We start from the raw sequence: 20,436 nt of genomic DNA, 5'->3' as shown, positions 1-20,436 counted from the left end.
AATAAATAATTCTAAGAACTAGAATTCCCTTCATTGTCTTTTAAGAGGCTGTGGTGTAGGGTCCTGGCACCCTGAGGTTCTTGAGAACTTTATGAAGGGCACCTAAATTAAAAGATGAACTTAAATTAACCAAGCTACAGATACTTGTAACTCAGAAGAAGAATACTGGAAAGATTGTGGGACGCACTTTCAGTTTATATGTTGCTGGGACTCCTTCTCCCCCTACCCCCAATTTAACCAGCATCTTAATAAACATCTTTGGTGCATCTAAACTATGTGTCTAAATTCCCCATAATGCATAGGTCCCTTTGTATTCAAATCACGATTGGAAATTTTCTGGAAGTTAAGCAGTTGAAATCCATTACTTTAGCACAGAACAAATATCTACCAGGGGTTTGGTGGTAAATTTCTTGCTCTAATCCCATTTTTTTCAAGAAAATGAAGGCAGAGCTTCATTGCTAGGCACAGAGGGATAATGCAGAAAAAAGGATAAAATTAATGTTCTCTGTAGCTCATACTGCCATGAGTCCCTGTGAAGTGTGGCAGATTAAGAACATAGTAATAAAAAAAACATTTCTTTAAAACATATACAAGTAGAGAGAGACTAACCCAACTAAACTCAGTGAGAGTAGATACTATGCTGAGGTCCATCTAATATACCCATGACAGAGCAGGTGCTTTGAAGACACACAAGCAAAATCTTCCCCTTGTAACTAAAAAAAGGTGTGCTCTTCGTCTAAAAAATGTGTGTAACTTTTCACTGTGCCTCAACATGGAGAAAATACACAGGGCCGTTCCCCCCCACCCTTTTTCCACTGAAAGTCATGATGAATGGTTTGCGCTCTTAGCAAAATGCTTGACAATCACCAATCAACTTTTAAATCAAAAACAGCTTGCTTTCTGAGTGGGAAGAAAAAACGCTCAATTTATTCCATAAAACTTTATGTACACAGCAGCAATGGCCATGAACTTAATGGCCATAATACAGTGTCTACAGAGTAATTTTTATTACAGTTTATAGCAAGATTACACGAACTCCGGTTTTCAGGCCTTTATGGAGATTTTACAGGACTTCGCAGCTTCACAATATGCTCCTGTGCAGCCTCCGAAAAGCAGGCTTAGCCCCATGCTTACATTTTGTCACTATCCACCTTAGCCTTCTGAGGTTCTGAAGATCATCAATATTCCTGTCCAATCAGGCTGTGCTCGTAATACTTCTGCACCAAAAACATATTCTGTGGATGTCGTGTTCCTATCAGCCATAAAGACCCACAGAAAAAGGATAACCTACGCACAATTCAAGCACACATCTATGGAGATGTTCTTCCCTGCACAAATATCCGAAGCCCTTTTCATTTTGAGTGGGATACTGCTGAATTCACACTTATTTACAGGAAGCTGAATTCTTGAGAGCATCAAGACCTAAATCACATCAAGTATCTAATTTATAACTGCTTCACCCCAGAACATAAAGCAAAGCCAGAGGGAAGAAAAGCAATTACAGCTTTGAGCAGCACACAATATAAGGTCTCGACGTGCAGATTTTCAGCCAAGACTTTCCTAAAAGTATCGAAGAAAACCTGGCCACTTTTTCTGCCTCTAAGGCTGTGCAGGTATTTTCTCAGCTAAGGTCACTCCCAGCTCTCAGAACTGGCCTTTGTGAGCAATCCCAGCGCAAGTGAGAGATTTGTAAACATTCTGTGGCATCATGCCATTTGGGCCAATGGGCACGAAAGACTCACCCACCACACCCTAAGCCTTCACAGTATTATACTAAGTCTTTAGCTTAACAGTATGGCCTGCCTCAAAAGAGTTCCCGATGTATAAGTTGCAGATCAAAAGAGCAGGGCTGCTCTGCTCTTTTCCTGTTCTCTTGTGGAAAGCACATACATGGTGTCAAACAAGGGAAGAGTAGACAGAAGATTAGCAGAGTTCTCAGCATAAACTGAGTATCTCTGGACAGCCGTCAGAATGCAAATTTATCCTAAGGAAAATAAAATTCTTCTAGACGTGAACACTGACTTTAGGAGGCACGCCGGTGATCGAATCTTTTGCACTTGGGAGGAACTAGGAAAATCCAGATTCAGGTCTCCATTCAGCTCATGAGATAATTTTAGATAAATTCTAACGGGATGCTACAGTGCCCTGCACTTCTGGATACAAATGTTCCACAGCCCCATTATAACATCAGGAGTATACATCCAGGGAATTAAGTCATCTTTGCACACTACATAGCTGCACTTCACAAAGAGGTCCAGGAGCTGAGAAGGAAAATAAATTCTGAAGATTTAGGAATAGATTCACGAAATACACAACTGCCTGTTAGTAGCAGCAAGAGCGGCAGTATATAATCGCCATCACGGTGAAAATTAATGTGAAGGCAAATGAAAAATCACTTCAAGGTTGTTGGGCTTTTCCCCTGACACTCTTAGAGCAGATCTACAGTAGATCTGCTTCCCCTCTTTTTCCGGAATGCTGGATTATATAAATACGTAGCATGACATCATCATTTACTTTTCTTCATTCTCTGCTCCAGGGTGATGCTCACACAGTGGGGAGAAATAAAGAAATGGATGGAAATGTATCCCCATCTTTATATATCCTTTATGCACAAGGAAGAAGCAGGATCCAATCCAAAGCCTGAGAGTGACACATCTGGAATCACACCAACAAAAACTGTATGCCTACAAATGTCTTGCCCCAGGGTTCCCCCATTTTGCAGAACATCAGAAATGTACAATAAGGGGTCTATCTGATTTTTTTCTAACAGTTCCACATCTGATGGACATCTGGTGGACTACATACATGTGTAGGTCCTTTCTGGCATTTGTAAAGCAGACAGAGGCTGTAAGTTCAGGCCTCCAACTCTACTCCTCCCCATTCAGTTCAAGAACCCACTCAAACAGTCCCAGAATGCAGCTTTCCAACCCTGCTCTGAAATCCTCCACAGGTCTAGGCAGATGGTTCCACTGCTTAACAGCCCTCCTAACCATCAGGAAACTCCTTCCTTTCAATTTCAACCCACTGATCCTTGTCCTGCTCCAGTTTCAACAGAAAACAGGTTTGTCCCCTCTTGCAAAAAGTGGCATTTAGATATCTGTAGACTTTTATCATACTGCACCTCCTTCCCCAAGACTTCTCTTCAGCAAACTAATTGTGCCTAGTTCCAACTTATTCATGGGTCTGTTTCCATAATCCTTCACTGAGCTTGTTCCAGCTCATCCAGGTCCCTTTGAAATTCAGTGTCCAGCACTCAGTATTCCAACCGCAGTTTAACCAGAGCAGGGCACAACACAGCAATGAAAGACTTCCCACGATCTGGAAGGAACGCTTCTATTAATGTAACCAAAGGCTGCATTGGCGTTTTGAGCTGCTGCATGGCTCTGCTTGCTCATGTTCAGCCAGAAGTCCACGTGGACCCCGAGGTCCTTCTCACAAGAACTCTTATGCAAAGTCTTCCCACTCTGCTCCCCATTTTCCTACCCAAATGCAGGACCTTACAATAGTCACCATGTTGGATTTGGCCAAATGTTCAAACCTGTAGAAGTCATTTTGAATTGTGTTTTTGCTGCTTAATGTATAGACAATCTGCCTAAATTGCCATCTTCACATGTGATGTATATCCCTTCCCTTCCACCTACCAGATCATTTTTAAAGATATGAAATAATACTGCATCAAAATCAGAACCCCATGACATCAAAGGAAGGGAGGAATATTTGAGGGTCCATTCAGAATCATTTACAGGCATGCTTTAAGTATGTTTGTTCAACAAGTTGCAAATGCATCCCCAGTCCATTTAATACACTTGTTGACAAGGATATCAAGAGAGACTTTGCCAGATGCTTTAAGCTCAAGGTCCACAGTTTGGTTAATTTTTCAGCAGCAGTTGCTAAATCACCTTCATTTCTAGTTTTGCCCCCATTAACATGGTCAGGGACATTTTAAAGTTATAAGGAAGACTGAAAAATGTGGAAACTGTCCCCAAACCTGAGATTAACTGACTATATGATTCCTGCAACCTTAAACTATGAACTGACTTAACCACAATCTGTGTCATCTTTATGATTCTTCAGGTGGAATTTCATTGTTCCAACTCTTACCACTGCCACAGATGCTCCCCTGCGAGTTACCATGATCAAGCAACTGTTATGAACTTTTGTTACATTAGATAGACTAACATCCGAACAAGCAATGAAGGATTTAAAGACAAAGAATGGATAGTTTATCCAGGGCAAAATCCTGGGGAGCCTCCAGTATCTTCACCCTTGGCTTTGAATGTCTCAATGGACACAGCCCACAGGTATCTCACAGCAAGTGCATGGTGACGTTGTGATGCAAACTCCACCTTTTTGTACTTGCATCCCAGCATCCAACACGTTTTGTGCTTGGCCTCCCCACTCCCCCAATGGAGAGCTTAGGCAGCACACACACAAGTGTGGAACTACTGCTAATCACAATGTATTTCCTATAAAGACTACGTTGTGACCAGGATTTTAGCATTCAAACACTGCACCTACATTTTCTCATAACAATTCTTACCACAAACCTGTAAGATAAATCAATTCCACTTGCTTCATTGTAGAGGTAGGGAAGGCTAAAACCACAACCCAGGAATTTATCTAAGGTGCCAAGGGAATTCACAGCAATGGAAGCGCCTGCATTCAGGAAGTTCCACCTGGAAATTGTGGTATAAATACTCTAGTATATCAGCTGCCTGGCTCATTATCTGTCCTCTCCAATAACTGGCCCAAAGAGCAGTTAATACACATTCATCTTTAGTTCAGGAAGTATTCTTCAGCTGAGCTTCTTTGCAAGAGACCGTCTTACCTTTGACATGACTTCTCCCATCCTCTAGCAGCGGTACTACTATAGTGTTGTTGACATTCCCTGGTGATCTGACCGCAGTGTAGACCACCGGTACCGACTGCACCACCACTGGAATGCGGTGTACGTGACTCATTTTGTTGGTCTGTAGGTTCATGGGGCTTGAAGGTGGCACCGGGTGGATTATGTGCAAAAACTGTTGCCCTCCAACACCAGAGGCAGATGCCACAAGCGGGCCTGGAGTTAATACTGATGGTGCCGAGGCTGCCGATGCCACGGACGTTATTACCGTTGGGGATGAAGCTGGCCGACTAGAGGACGTTGAAGTCGAAGAGGGGGACAGTGCTGATGCTGTGATGGATACTGGGGAAGATGAAGCAGCCAGAGGGGACGATCGGGCCTTGTTTATTGACAAGTCCACTGGCTCAGTCTGCGTCTGGAAATGATCTGTGCACAAGGCCTCTTCTTCTGGATCTGCCTTCATGGTGTTCAGCAAGAGGGGCACAGCTTCCATATCTGGGTAATTATGGACGTTGGGAGACTGTGGAGAGAAAAAGAAGGAAATCAGATCATCCCAGCTGAACAGCCTGCCAGAGATATCAGAACATTTGGCCACCTTGCCACATCTTACATATTTTTGCGGACAGAAGATGCGAGCCATTGTTTTTCAACTCTGCTTGTTCTCCACTGCAACAGAAGCTCAGTATACAAGCAGTCAGAAATCTGAAGCCATTACTAGTTTATTTTTCAATAAATTTCTTTGTACAGAGAAGTCCCAATTCGTTTGCAATTGTTACAGAGCAGGAACTATTTCTAAAACCATGCTATCCTTCTTGTTGCGCTGTAGTTTTGCAGCCAAGGCCTTGTTATCCAGATCGCCAAAAGCCTCTTACGACGTCTGCTACTCCACGGAACATTTGAGTCGTTTTATTTTCACCCCTATCTGGTCACCATATTGAGGCTGAACCGCTTTGTCCTGTTCAGTGTGAGTTCAGCTCCTTACTGGATATTGCAGCTGGTAAGCGTCAACCCAAGGCAAATGCTTTGCAAGTTGGAAAGAAAGATTTGGGACCAGGTTTTCATTAGAGAAAAATGCAATTAAGGCTGCAATCACAAACCACTTAAATTGTCATGTCTTGTCCTCTGCACAACCCAAACCCATAAAAAGAAATTCAACAAAATGACAGACAGAAGAAGATGGGGGGAGGCTCTTTATCTTTCATGTCAGGAATGTAGCAGATTTCATTGCCTGAGATGAAATGAAGGTTGCTGCTCCAGCCGTAAAAAGTACAGGAAGACAGTAAAGGTGGACCACAGCTTTGCAAGGAAGCTGAAGGTGCCGTATGATAAGTATGATAAAGAAATCCATGCTTCTGGATTGTACTCTTTGTACAGTAGCTGTGTGTATTTGCACAGATATAAAGACTCACAGACACTGTAACACCTCCTGGTTCAGAATAGCCGACAAAGTGTGTTTATGAATAGCAATGGAGGACTGGAATTCAGAGTCTGTAAAAGCTCAGAAACAAGGGGACCCCCAGCCCCTCATTCCACATTCTGGTGCTGAGCTAAGGACCTTCATCCAACCTCAACTTTCCAGATGCCCACCGAACATCCAGAAACCAAATCCAATAAATAAATTACAACTATGTTATGTCTTATTTCCGTAGGGCAAAGCAAGGAAGGTATGTAAAACGGGAGAATAAAATACTTTATCAGGACACTTCCCCTTTCCCTAAGAGATCCAGAGGAAAAATAAATAAATAAATGATGATGATACCCATTCCTCTGCCCTCCTGAGTAGAGCAAATTGTCAGGAGGAGAAAGCGCAGGTTTCATAAATTATCATTATTGGGTCAGAAGTGAAGATGAGCACATCAGCTCTATCTGCAAGTAGACAGATTTAAGCCTGGCTCCCCAGAGACCGAGCTCCAGTTACTTTTCATGTTGACATATGCTTCTGATGCCCAAATTACTTTGCAGTGCAAATTAGTACTGTCAAACCTGAATATATTACAAATTAAAGGGGAGAAATTTATACTTCCTTTTTTCCTACATAGAAAATAATATCTTAACTTTGAGTATACACATAATTGCATATTACAGACTTGAAATTTTAATGGGATAAAGCCGAAAGCTGTGAAATGCGGCTATTTTACCAAAATGATTTAGTGTCTCATGAATTGGCTTCAATAAATCAAGCTCTTTATGACCCAATAAGATACAATATGATCACTTTCAAAGGGAAGCAGAGATGAAAGGCTGCAAAAGCCAGCTTGCATTCAGCATGATGACATCACTATCTAAGGGCCTACTGATGTGATGTGCCATGTTCCAGGAAGAAGACGTTTCTACTTGCCAGGGGTCTCTTGTGCATCCCAGCTCCTCGGGGAGACTCCATCATGAGAAAAACGTATTACAGATAAGTTTTTACATGGCATAAATTAAGCTGCTGCATCTAGTGGACACCGTGCCAATCCCTCACAATTTGGCACATAAACCTTGCAGTAATATGCCCGGTGCCTCTGCTCAAACCTCAGCTGCAGTCCGAACGTTGGCGCTTGCTCCCAGCAGGAGCTCCTAGGACTTTCAGACATTCCTATTCCAGCACCCAGAAGCCATATGTCTCTAAACTAAGTCTTAAATCAGGCATCCAATAAAGAAAGCCAGCACTTCAATGTGACTTGTATGATTTATTAGCTAATTATAAATCGGATTTGCCTCCCCAGCACATGCTACCTGTACACAACCATAGAGGACTAACCCAAATATCCTCTAATCTTCTATTGTCTGCTAAATTAGCACAAATTTAAAACAAAAATGATGAATACTGGTTTGTTGCTGCTTCTTAGTGCCTGTGTAAAATTGTTGTTGTTACAGTATTTGTCCCTGGGTAATTTCCATCTGAACTGCTGTAGCAAATGACCTTGACTGTGATGAGTGGCCGCCATAGCGTTATCCTGCCAAATGCCGCCCCGTGGGCTCGTCCTTCTGTGGGCTGCTCAGGGAGCCAAGACGGAACGCAGAAGGAGGGCCTGAAGAAGTGGATTAGGAGGGGGATCACCCAAGCATCCAGGAAAGGTGATCCTGGGAGTGGGCAGGACAGCGGGGAGCTATGCTTTTCTGTCACAAGCAAGCTCGACATTATACAGTGTCAGCGCCATCGCCAAGAAGCTCCGTTCTGCAAACAGGCCCTTAGTGGCTGCCAGTTAATACAAAACAATACTTTAATACAGTTTCATTCTCTAAGAAAGAGAGTTGCAGTTTTAATCCATTCAGTCTGTAGTTTTATCAACTCATGTTTTAGTGGATTAACTGACAGGATAATTTAAGTCATTAAGGGCAACTTTAAATTAGAGAGGTGAGAGACAATGGTAAGTTAATTTATTAAAACTATTATTCTGGTGTGTTTTTATACCAGATATATTTTTTCTTTAATAAATAAAAGTTGGCTTCTCTTTGTACTTAAATAATAAATTTATCTCACTCTGCAGTCAATGCCTTACCAAAGATGTTATTATCATAAGGTTTTGGTAAGATGCAAAAATATGTAAATTGAAACCCTTCTTGAAACTTTGTTGTATCTACATATGTTGTAAACTCAGTTTAAGGTGGTGGAGTTCCTTATGTAATATAAAAAGATGGATACATTTGAACAAATTTTAATTGATTAACCATCTGCTTATAGCCAGTTAATGAACAATTTTTGCCCCCATGGAATGAAGTCTTAAAGAAATCCCAAAGCTGCTACGTAAAAAGTCCTCTTACACTCAGTTCTGACTTTCAAGAATCAGAAATCTTATTTTGAGGTATACCTAGAATCATAATCTATACAACATTGTTGATTGGGCAAATATTGATGAAACACTCAAAGCGTGACCTTTGAAACTACCAATTCAGTTCATTCCCACAGCACAGAATGACAGCCACAGAGGGATATATTTGTCACTGCAATAGAGAAACCACCGCAAGTGAGCTGTCCCTCTTTCCAAAGACATGGAATAGATCTTCTGAAGGGAATGCCAGGCCCGCTGAACAGCTTGTACATCAACATGACAACAGTCCTGTCACCAGGTCTTCTAGGAAGCCATCTTGAAATTCAGATGAAGTTCAAGAGGGCTCCTGACTGAAAGACACTAGCTTTTATCTTAACAGAAATTGTTCCCCGATGAAACTCGCCAAAGAAATTATTAACTTCAAGCTGTGATCCAGGAATAAGGGGGCCTACCAGGTATTTTCAGGGAACTGTCAGCAGGCACTTGATCGCTCTTGCACCAGACATTCACTACTCTAGGCCTGAGGTCCCACGAATGGCACCTCTGTGGGTCCCTATCAGGTTTCTGGCTTCATGTGGCTTTTCCTATGAAAAATAAAGCGAAACTAAAAGGAATGCTGCACAGCAAAGCAAAGATCATTCTCCAGCATCACCTTGACTTCTTTAGGTAAACACACTGAGAGAAGAAAGCCAACTGGAAAAAATTCTCTTGAAATACCACAAAACGTTTATATGCATCCCAGTTAATGACATATCTGCACAATTCAAAATGTGAGCATCCTGCATTCATGCAAAGCACGGGAATTGACACCAAGTGTGTGACAGACCTTCCCTAGCCTGGGACTTTTGCACACACATGTATCCCTGTGAGTTCCATTCACCTAAACCCCATAACATATGAAGGGAGCCTCTTGCAGCACGAAAGCGCATCAACTCAATTACTTACACTTGTGATCATGATCAGTGGGGAGGGAAGGTCGGAAGCCGAGGCCCTCCCCAACCCTGACACACAAAAACTAGGCCAATGTAGAACAAGAAAAAAAGGAGCACCATAAAAAGATACATGCAACTGATATAAAATCTGATGCCTAATATGTCCAGACACATTCTCTACTGTAGATCAGTGTTTCTCAACCTTGGCCACTTTCAGATGTGTGAACTTCAAATCCCAGAATTCCCCAGCCGAGGCTAGCTGGGGAATCCTGGCAGTTGAAGTCCACAGATCTGGAAGTGGCCAAGGTTGAGAAACACGGCTCTAGATTCTATCAGCACAGCTCTATCAAAGATCATTATAGACTGAAACAAGAGGATGGATGATCCCTGGGTCTTAAAAAAGATAGCAACGGTGGTGATGCCAGACAATTTAGGACATTGCTACATAAGAGGTTCTCTCACTGGTGGCTGCCCAGCTGACCTCAAGAGAGAGAGGGAGAGATTGAGATTGGCTTGTTTAGCGGTACAGTCGGGCATTCATACTAGAGGTGTATCCGTGCCAGACCAAGAGCCATGCCCACCCATGGAAACCAAGGCCTCGTAACAGCAGGAGGTCTATGGAATGGCCATCCAGGAACTTCAAAACCCAATTACCTTGGTTATTGCTGGCTGCGAATCTCCCAAGGATTAAAGCCACGTGCTTTGGACAAAATGCAGTACTTTCCTGTTACAAATACACTGCTTTAAGCCTCATCGTTCTGTTCTTCAATGAACTGGGCACAAATGCATCCATTCTTTCTGAGAAGCCTTTGGCACCGAAAGCGTTTGGGTCTTCTGTGCCAAGGAATCAGGAGTAGGGGAGCCTCATTATCCCCGCTAATCAGATGGACTCTGTGTTTATTCCAGGTAGCATAAAATACTGAATCTGGTTAAAAGGGAACAAAATGATTAATATGTAAAAAAAATGGATTTATCTCCTGTTGTTGTCAACTCTGGATCTGTAGGTTTAAAAGAAGAGGTGTTTCACAGAGGAGAATGTTTGTGAGCACTGGTCTGCTTTCTCTTTATATGTATGAATACAGAACTGTTTTGCTAGGATTGAAAAAAACCATACTGTATTGTCTAACCACCGGTACTACTAAGTCAAAAGGAACCATTCCACAAAAGCCAGAGATGATTTATTCCAGAAATGTTCACAGCCATGAACATTTGCTGATTGTATATTGAAGCCAATTTTGCTTCCAATTCACATTAAACCGAGTCACACTTGCAGTATCTCAGCCACAGCTCCCCTGGCATTTAGCTTGATCTTTTACATCTTCAACAATGTCAGTGCAGACATCCTACACACGTCAAGACAGCTAATGGGTCACCAAAGTTCTACTGATTCGGCATGTTGTTTGCAAGGACCAATAAGCATTTCTTTCTTCAAGGTCAAGGTTTCTCTCTACCGCCTCCACAGATACTGTATGCTCAAATTTTACTTGGGTTCTTTCCACCTCATCAGAACAGACTCAGACAAGCTCTGACAATGTTGTGCTGCATATACCCTGGCAGTGATGTCAGGAGTCTACTTACTGCGTTAGACCCCTGTGGGACAATACGTTGTATCTCCACCAGCTTAATCAGATAAAAGTCTTAAAAAATGTCATTACGCAGATTTTGAGATGCAATAGCCAGTTCTGTGATCGAAAAGAATTCAGCTGTGAAGAAAATCATACCTTTCTCTGTAAATGTCATATACAGTAGGCCACAGGTGCATGCGCAGGATGGCTGGCCTGGTCCTGCACTTCTGGCATCCAGAGAAGCCACATCTCTGGCCTTCATCCAAGGGCTTGTTTTTGGAAACATGATTCCCCTGGGAGCTTTTTTGCCACACTCAACCATGGAAGCCTTTCCAATATGTTAAAGGAAAATATGACCAGGGCTTTGTAAATTAAACAGTACAAAAAAGAAGTAAAACATACTCAAGTGACATTAAAAAGGCAACAGGAATACAACTGTGATCTGAAGAAGATTAGAAAAAAGGCTAAGACTCAAAATACACAGTAAGAAGGAAGGCCCTGCTGGAGAAAGTGATTGTTCAACGTTCATCTTGAACTTAATCTTGGGCAGTGTCTCTTTACTGATATCCCTCCCCAATGGCATGTGAGATGCCTAGGTGGCCTGGGTCTTAGGGATCTAGATGGCATTGGAGGATCACCGAGTCAAGCCTGCTGCCTGAGGCTGGACGGTAGTGGTGGAAGAACCTCACAGTCCTCAAACATCCTTGGCAGAGGAGTCACCACTTCCATGAGTCTTGCTGCACATTCCTTCAGTGCACAAAGCATTTTCTGTGTTTATCTACAGTGGGGGAAACTGGCAAAAAGGTATTTCTTACCCAGAATCCATAAAACACGAGAGATGTCTAGGCATATGCATCCCGTTGGTGCAATATTTTAAATAAATAAATAAATAAATAAAAATATGTTTATGGACATGGTAGATTGCAGTTAATTTATACTTTACAGTTATTTTTATTTATTTATAGTGTTTTACACAATTTCAATGAGGCTGAACCAGATTTACAAAACTAAGTAAAGTAACTTAAAGATTTAGAAAGGTATATATTTGACAACACTTTTTTTTCCCTAAGCACTCCAAATTCTTTGGCAAGGAAAACTAAAGTTCTCATACTCTTTAAATTATTCAAATTAAGTGAATTTGCAGATTTTATCATGCATAATTTATCCTGATTTTGCTAACCACTAAAAAGCAAGGCTACTGTAAAAATGTCCCAACAGCTCCATTTCAGTCGCATCCTGACTTCTGAAATTTCAGCAAGCATCACAGTCACTCACTCATTAAATTATATCTAAAAATTAGAAAATAGCTTGAAAAACCAAAACATAATTTTAAAAAATGATATCTTTCTGGAATTTGAATTCTTTAGCTAAGACCAACCTACGGCATTATAGAATTAAGGCAGACATTATAGCCCTTAACTATCTTAAAGTCAATTTGAGCAATATGGAAGACAAACTGCTGGTGTAGCCAACATAAGTCAGAAATCATATGATCTGGATCCCAAATTAACAAACATTTGCCTCTTGTGACAGAGCCTGGCAGAGAAACTTGATGGCAAAAGTTCTCTTTCTTGTCTACTCCTGGACCATATGTTAGAGATCTCTGAAGACTATGACCAGGGCCTTCACTCTGATGTACAAGAACCCCTGGAGAAGAAGTCCTGAAGACTATGGATGGAACAGGGAGGAGGAGAAGGAAGAGGTAGGTGCAGACTGAAATCAGTCAAAGATGTCAGGAGCTACAAGTGGTCTGTTGCTGGGGTCATGTGGAGATTCCAGCCTCCATTTTCTGGGCTGAACAGTAGGTGTACAACAGCTGTTGGTTGTATATTCCAGGAAACACTCTCTCTCGCTCTCTCCCACGCAGAAGAGATCAACCTAAGCATTTATAATTTTATGCAGCTTGCTTGTTGGCACTAGAAGGCTTTCCAGCAAAGTGTTATCAATTTGCTCTGGCCTCGATGAAAGACCAGTCCTGGCACAGCTCAGGTAGAAGCTTCTGAACCGTTCCTGACTCCAGGACACAAAGGCGCCAGGCAACGTCTTGGCAAGGTGCATTTTCCTTTCCAGCCCCTTCTGCCTCTAGGTATGTAAAAGAGATGTGCATCCGGGGCAGCATTTGCTTTGCTGTCATCTCTGGAAACCTACTGAAGCTTATCAGCAGAATTTACAGTCCTGCGGGATGAGGAATTGCCTCCGCATTGCTGTTACAGTATTCCTTTGTAAAGCAATCATGCCAGTTTTTAAGTTAGAATAAACCTCCATTACAAGCACTATTTTTATTTTTCAATTTCTCCATTTATCAAATGTAAGGTTTTTTTTTTCTCTCCCTCCCTCAAAAGCATGGTCTCATGCCTTCCTTATATAAAATACACCAGTATTCCATTTTCTCAAAAATCTTTGAAACCCAGCACAGATTAACTGAAATAATCAATATTCTGGTGTACCATTTAAATTCCTTGAAAAGAGATGGCTACATTTAGCGATTCGCTTTGTCTTGCAGCTGGAAAGATTAGACCATCCAAATGTACTGTATTCCCTAGAAAACTCAAGCAGAGATTCAGAGGTAAAAGGGATAAATTTAACTGATGTACCCAGAAATCAACCTTGGCTTTCTAAAATGAGCACTGCAGTCACTCTATGCTTAGAAAAGATATAAGAGTATAAAGAAATGTGCAATCTTCTGTGGATATTTAAGCATAATTTCAAAGTAGTATATTTGCAAACACTTGATTATTTTGCTTAATCAGAAGTAAAACGTGGAATCTCAAGAGACAGAATACAGCTTTCTACCAAGACATCATAATGGAAGCAAAGTAGAAGCCGCAAATCAGTTATTTGTTGACTAACACTGGGAGATACATGGCATGTATATATTTGATTGACTTATGTCATATGCGTACTTCGCGTGTATCTCCCAGTGTTAATTTGTATGGCATTCATGTTACTTTAGGTTAAAATTCATTCTGCAGGAGCATCAATCTTGAGAGTTAACATCACAGAAAGGGGTAAAGTATGAACTGGGTGTTTAAAAAAATGTTTACCTCAAACTCTGTTACCCATGAGTGCAAGATTAAACCAACATACACCATGAATCACCTAAAATTTTGGGGCTCATAGATCCACACAACAAAGAATCTTCTGTTGGTGGTTTTGAAAACAATTGCGTCGATTAAAAAAACAGATTGTTTTTGCTGTTCCCAGAATATAATGTAACATTCAGCTTCTTTGACACCTCAATAATTATAAAAAATGCCCCAAATTATTGTCATATATGATATGGAACTGATTCAATAAGAAAGCCAATTTAAAAAGGCCGCCACTGTATAACTGATCCATCAGAACACCAATCTCAGATATCCTGATGTCTAATATAGAATGCAAGGCAATATCTACACATCAGCAAGAAGAAGACCTTTGCAGCTTTCCTGCTTGCCTTATGAATTACCAGCCCAGCTAATATGCTTCTAATGTATCTCTTTGGGTTATGAAAACTTAGTAATGTTTCTTGCAAAATAAACTTGTACACAAGAACTTCCAACCCATCTTTTTAGTTTAATTACTATCTACAGTATCTTTATTCTTACCTGTAAAATAAAACAGCTGCATCAGAAAACAACCTTACAACACTTTGCTCTCGGCACACAGTAGAATAGCAGTTCTAAATTCTGGGGAGTGGGGGAAGTGATGTCTCGGATTGACCACCCCAAGCCCCAGTCCTGTCTGCCACACCGGCCAAGGCTGAAAAGGAGGGCAGGGTCTTTCTCCGCAGGTGGAAAATGACTGTTTTGGTCTAAAACTCCACCAGCTTGTTGTATTGAAAAGGAACTTTCTTCAGCCTGCTACCATCTGGAGTAGTTGATGGGCCTCCTTCAACTTCAACCTTCAATTCTGAGCAGGATTTGATCTAATGGATCCTAAATCTGCCCTGCCTGCTTTTAGAACCCCTGCTCTAGAGATCTCCATTCCTGGAAGCATTATTAGCAGCAGATATCGGCCAATGAAGATCCACTTGGGGACTCGATTCAAGGAGCTCACTTAATTATACAAATTCCCTGCAGTGCTGCCTCTTCCGACCCACAATGCCCCATCGCCAGGTCTTCAGCAGAAAACCTTCTGGATGTTTTGCCATGAATAATCTAGCACCGACAAGACACACTTCTTCTTCTGTAGAAGGGCCCTCATTGTGGAATAGGCTTCCTCCCATTTCGGACAAGGTTTGAAAACATATTTATTTACCCAGGCCTTTTAATATTATTGTTTTAGTGTGTGCTTTATATCTCTTACATTCTTAATGCTGTTTTTATGGATGTTTTTATTGTTTCTTCGTAAGCCTCTCAAAGCCGTTAAAGGGATGGGTGGCATATAAAATTTCTCAACAAATAAATAAATGATGAGTGGTGTAAATATATTGCTACCTGATCTGCCTCTATGACCTCAACCTTGGCTAAAGATACAATGATGGAAGAGCGGAAGGCATTTCTGGGCTGTCTTGTAGTCTTTGGGAGGTGCTCTGCTTCAAGTTCTTCCATCACACAAGAAGAAAACTGGGCACAGGGTCTGAATTTGTGGCTAGTGCACAGGATGTCCTCTGCTACTGCCCCACAATATGGGGTGTGGCAGATGTTTTAAATTCCAAACACCCCATTTTGAGCTCAGCATCCTCCACGTTGTGTGTGAAACTGTTGCTTTGAACAAGGAGCAGGTTGTCTTGAAGACCTTAAGCCTGAAAGATTTCTGAGATGATCCAAAGAGCCCGCTTTGCTCTTGAAAGAAGCTGCTGCACACTCCAATGTGGAAGAGCATTAAATTTTGGAGTATGTTAGTCAATAAGCAAACAGGGACTGTGGAAGGATGTCTGTGCCAGTAGACTGATGCCTGTTGACTTTGCCCAGAATCATTCGCTGGCACCGCGGCTCCAGAAGAGCAAGGCATTGGAGCCATGGGCTCCTTGGCTGCTTTGGCTGCAGCCTACAAAGTCCAAGCCTCCTTTGAGGTGAGCTTGGCTTCTGGAGATGGTGTGGACATACCCATTCTGTTCCCCTGGAAGTGGTTTGTCACGGCCCTCCTGGGGGATGTTCAGCCTACAGCCCTGGGATTCCCCACCAGTCCCCATTCAAGCACAAGCCGGGGCTGACACCGCTCACCGTTTTTTGAGATCGGCCACGACCACTGGGTGACCATCTGCTGCAAGGAATCCATGTGAAATGAAAGGGGTAAAAATTGCTACCTAACAGTGAGCATTTTCACATCTGATTCTTGATCTGTTAATTGGCCTTTCCTGCCTTGTCCGTGTGTGTCTAGTCTGGCCATCCAGACTCTGCATGTCTGGACATCTTCCTGTTAAAGTTTTACTCCTTTCTTTTTTGGCAAGCATGCTAAGCTTTCCAAGTCACACATCAGTTATTTTATGCAAAACATGTTTTCTAGATTTTGTTTAATGCAACATTGGTTGACTAGCACGAATGGAAGAATAACATGCAATGAAGTCTCTGGAAGGTTTCATCCGCTAATCTCTCCTTTTTCTTCCTGTCTTTCTATTTCAGTTTTCATACCCAAAGCAAAGCAATTGGTTTACAGCTACAATCAAATTATGGCTAAAAAAAAAAACTTTAAAAAATTGCTGTTTTACAAGAATATCCATTTTAAAAATGCAGACAGTGACAAGCTATTTGTCACCCTGAATTAGAAGACCAGATATCTATAGTCCCTTACAGGTCACACTTCATTACATGATACTTGGTCAGTACCTAGAGAGCAAATTAACTTTTACACCTCCTTTTGTATTCCTTTCTGTGGAACAATTTCAATAAAAGACTCTTTAATCATCAAAGAAATGAAGCAACAAAGGCCAATCTCTTATTTAAAGAGGAACATTTATGTTTATGATGTTTAAGAAGCCACCAGCTGTTAAAGAGAAAAATTGCTGCAGAGACCCTGCATCTACAGCTTGCTACATCTACATACTTCCTGCAAAAAGAAAGTATGCTGGAGCATGTTAAAGCTGATGCCAACAAGTCAATGAGAAATATGGATTCTTTGATTTCAGTGGCTAATTATCCTGACTGAGTGCAACGGTGTTTCCAGTTTATTTTGAAATTACGTGCACATTCAGATTTTTCTGAAGGGGAGGGGTGTCTAATGACAGCCAAGAATCACCTTAAATGAAAACGACACTTGCTTATAATACTGTTTTCCAGAACGTTCATGACAAGAGACTTTCAGGGTGGCTTACAATTAACAAGGCCTTTGATGAAAAAATTGGCCTCTGCTGCTAATCAAAGCATCCAAGACAACCCACAGCAGGCATAATTCTGCCCCTCTTTGTTTCAGGAAAATCTTAACAGCAGAATGGTTCCCCCCTCCCTTTCTCCTCTGACAATTAATGAGGGAAAGGTTATTCTGCATGACTCCCCTAAAGATTTTGGCATTAATTAGAGAAAGACCACACACATCCATGGTCAAATGGTGCCCCCAATTTGTACCTTTGCTAGTTTCCCACACAGCAAAAAGGCTTCCTCCTAACCTGGCCTTGTACACTGTAACTTTCCTTCCTCCTCAGTGGAGCAATCTTTCATTCTAGCCCTAATCCAAATTTAATACAATGCAAGCAGGCTGAGCACTTCAGCTATAAAATACTGCAAAAAGGCGGTGGGCATTAAAGATTTAAATCAATTTTCCTTCTCACCTTGCGATGAGGAAGAAACTCAGTATACAAAAGAAACAGAATTAAGGAACATACAGATTACAAATGACAGCAGTCCATAGGACAATCCAATTGCTCTGAGACTCCACTTTGTTTAATACTGTATATCTGCTTTACCCAACTTGCTGCCCTGAACCTCTCAAACCTTCAGCTTCCAGGATTTCTGGAGAGCAGAGATATCTGGGAGTTGAAATCCAAGATATTCAGAGGACACTGGATGGAAGAAACCTAATATTTGGAGATAAGATCTACCACTGACCATTCAGTGACATTATTTGGGGAAGGAACACACCAAAGTGTCATGGTTTTCTTGTGCAAGTTTAGAACTAGGTACCATTCAAGAGAAGATGCAGCAACCACCAAAAACAAGCTTGTCTGATTCTTTTATAGCCTGTGAAACCTGAGTAACGTTGACAAATTCCTTTCCTTCTCCAAGAGCAACTACAAGGTGGAATGAGGTGAAGAATGTCATTCTCATTGGCACACAAATGTCTCAGCACATGTGCAAGACCCAAATCTTTTAGAGCAATGTTCACATTGGAAATTTTGAGCCCATATCATGAAGATATTCACAAAATGGCTGCCACGGTAAGAACTGCAGCAAAAAATATCAATTGACCTGAAGGCAAGCTAGAGAATTTCTCCACACCAGACCCTCAGAATATTCTCTGCTAGTTTTGTGTGTCTTTCTCTTTCTTTCTTTTTCTTTTTTCCTGGACAGGGAGATACGTATACGTCCAAAAACCAAAATCCTGATTATTTAATTTTCCAAGGCACATGCCAGCCAGAAGCATTCTCAGAAACAAAGACTATGTCTGTTGCTGTCAGTTGATTTGCAACACACTAGCTTTCTACTTCACTTTTTCTAAATTGGAGAATCTTAAAATATGGAAGTTGAACCTGGCAAGCACTGTGGAAAAGGTCTGTGGGTACACCGTGGGAATTTTGGATTCCAGCCTCCGGCTGACCACTGGATCACAACATCTTTGGCACTTTCTCCTAGGATTGTCAGTGTCCTAGGAGAGCCTAGCAGAAGCAGCATGCAATTAACCATAAAAGCCATAAGGAACAGCCCCTTTTCTTCTCCTGGTTCTGTTCCATGGAAAGGTCAACAGATGCAATGAGGGCCATAAGGAAGTCCTATCGTGACACATGAGTCCTAGGAGGATCTGAAAGCTCATGAGGACATTAACCCAAGCCCTATAAGGTTCAAGGACAGGTTCATGCTTACTTAGCTGATAATGACATACAGTGGAGAAGAAAATGCCAGTGTAGAAATACATCCAGAAAGGGCTCAGGATCTGGACCTCTTCCCATTTGCAAAACCCTTTAGTTTAGCACATGCACTTTTCTTTAGAAAGAAAAATGTGAGCAGTGCCACATCTCCTATTCTTCTGAGAGTCCCCCATACACAGCCTTCCTATATGACAAGGAGTCTGTTTCCAGAGCTCTAACTGAAAATGTGCCTATACATTGAAAGGGCTATATAAAACACACCTACAAGACGTGCACACAACATTTTTATTTGGTTGGACATTGGATTTTTAAAATCTGATATTTTAGATTCAATTTTTTTCATCTACAAGCAGATGTACTGTATAACAGAACTATACAGATACTTAAATCAATGGTCTAGACAGGTGTATCTGAAGAAAAGTATGGCACTGAGGCTAAATTCAAATAAGGGCTTAGAGTTTAGTGTTGCAGCATATAAGGAGAACAAGTCCATGGAGGGTACCTTCTGTGTCCCGTAACACACAGTGGCATGCCCAGGAGTAGTTGGGAGTCAGACTGAAAATGTGGGGGTTGGCAATTAATTAATGCAATTTCATGCAGGTCTTTACATGCACTGTAAATACTTCCAAATTACTTCCCTTGTTTTTCCATCAATAAAAAGGAAGGTCCACACTGATCTGAACACTCTGCTTCTCTACCTACTCTGAAATAAATTGCTTTCCATTAAAGTACAGGAATTAAGTTTTTAATTTTATTGATTGGTTGTATTTCTAGAGTTTTCTAGGTGGTATAGAATACATGAAAGGTATTATGATAGAGAACAAAAGAGTATGTTTTAAAACGATTGCTCTCAAGATAATCAAGAAAGCTGGAACATAAAGGAGTCCAAAGGCCTTCAGAGGGCAGGTAGGCAGAAGCCAGGCAGGAGCAGCTGGAGCCCAGGAAGAAGCAGAGCCAAAGGAGAAGGAAGAGAGGAAAAGACTTTCCCAGCGATAGAGGGTGGGATGACTAGCAGCTTGGGGGCTTGGGAAGAAGTCAGAAGGCATAGTTTCTCAGTCATGGCAGAAAATGACTTTCCTTTCACCCTACTTGGTTGGGTGAGTTCCAGGACTTCCCCGACCTTGCCTGTTGTCCTTGCTCATAACAGATGGTGCATTAGAGAGACTTTGTTCCTGTCACCTTGCCAGCTTCAGCGTGGCAGCTGTTGGGAGGCCCTGGACTGGCTATTCCAACCCTGAAAGGCCTATACTGATGCTCAGGTGGGCTGTTTTGACATCTGAAGTTTCTGCCTTGGAACGGGGCACACTTCTGGGCATTTCCGTCCCCCTGAAGAAGAGGAGGGAGGGAGGTGGGTGTATGCAGGCTGAAGAGGAAGCAAAATGGCAGGAGAAAAAGG

General features: G+C 41.7%; 1 protein-coding gene across 1 annotated transcript in view; it reads right to left on the bottom strand.

Moving 5' to 3' along the window:
- Nucleotides 1-20,436, bottom strand: part of KLF12 (KLF transcription factor 12) — a 109,087-nt gene that overhangs the window by 75,881 nt on the left and 12,770 nt on the right. The window contains exon 3 of the mRNA XM_063304349.1: nucleotides 4,829-5,366. Within this exon, the coding sequence (XP_063160419.1) occupies nucleotides 4,829-5,366 (538 nt within the window). The remainder of the gene's footprint in view (nucleotides 1-4,828; nucleotides 5,367-20,436) is intronic.

Source organism: Candoia aspera, chromosome 5, assembly GCF_035149785.1.
Source record: "Candoia aspera isolate rCanAsp1 chromosome 5, rCanAsp1.hap2, whole genome shotgun sequence".
Classification (NCBI taxonomy): Eukaryota; Metazoa; Chordata; class Lepidosauria; order Squamata; family Boidae; genus Candoia; species Candoia aspera.
The sequence above is the reverse complement of the archived record's forward strand: the minus strand, read 5'-3'. Positions and strand labels throughout refer to the sequence as shown.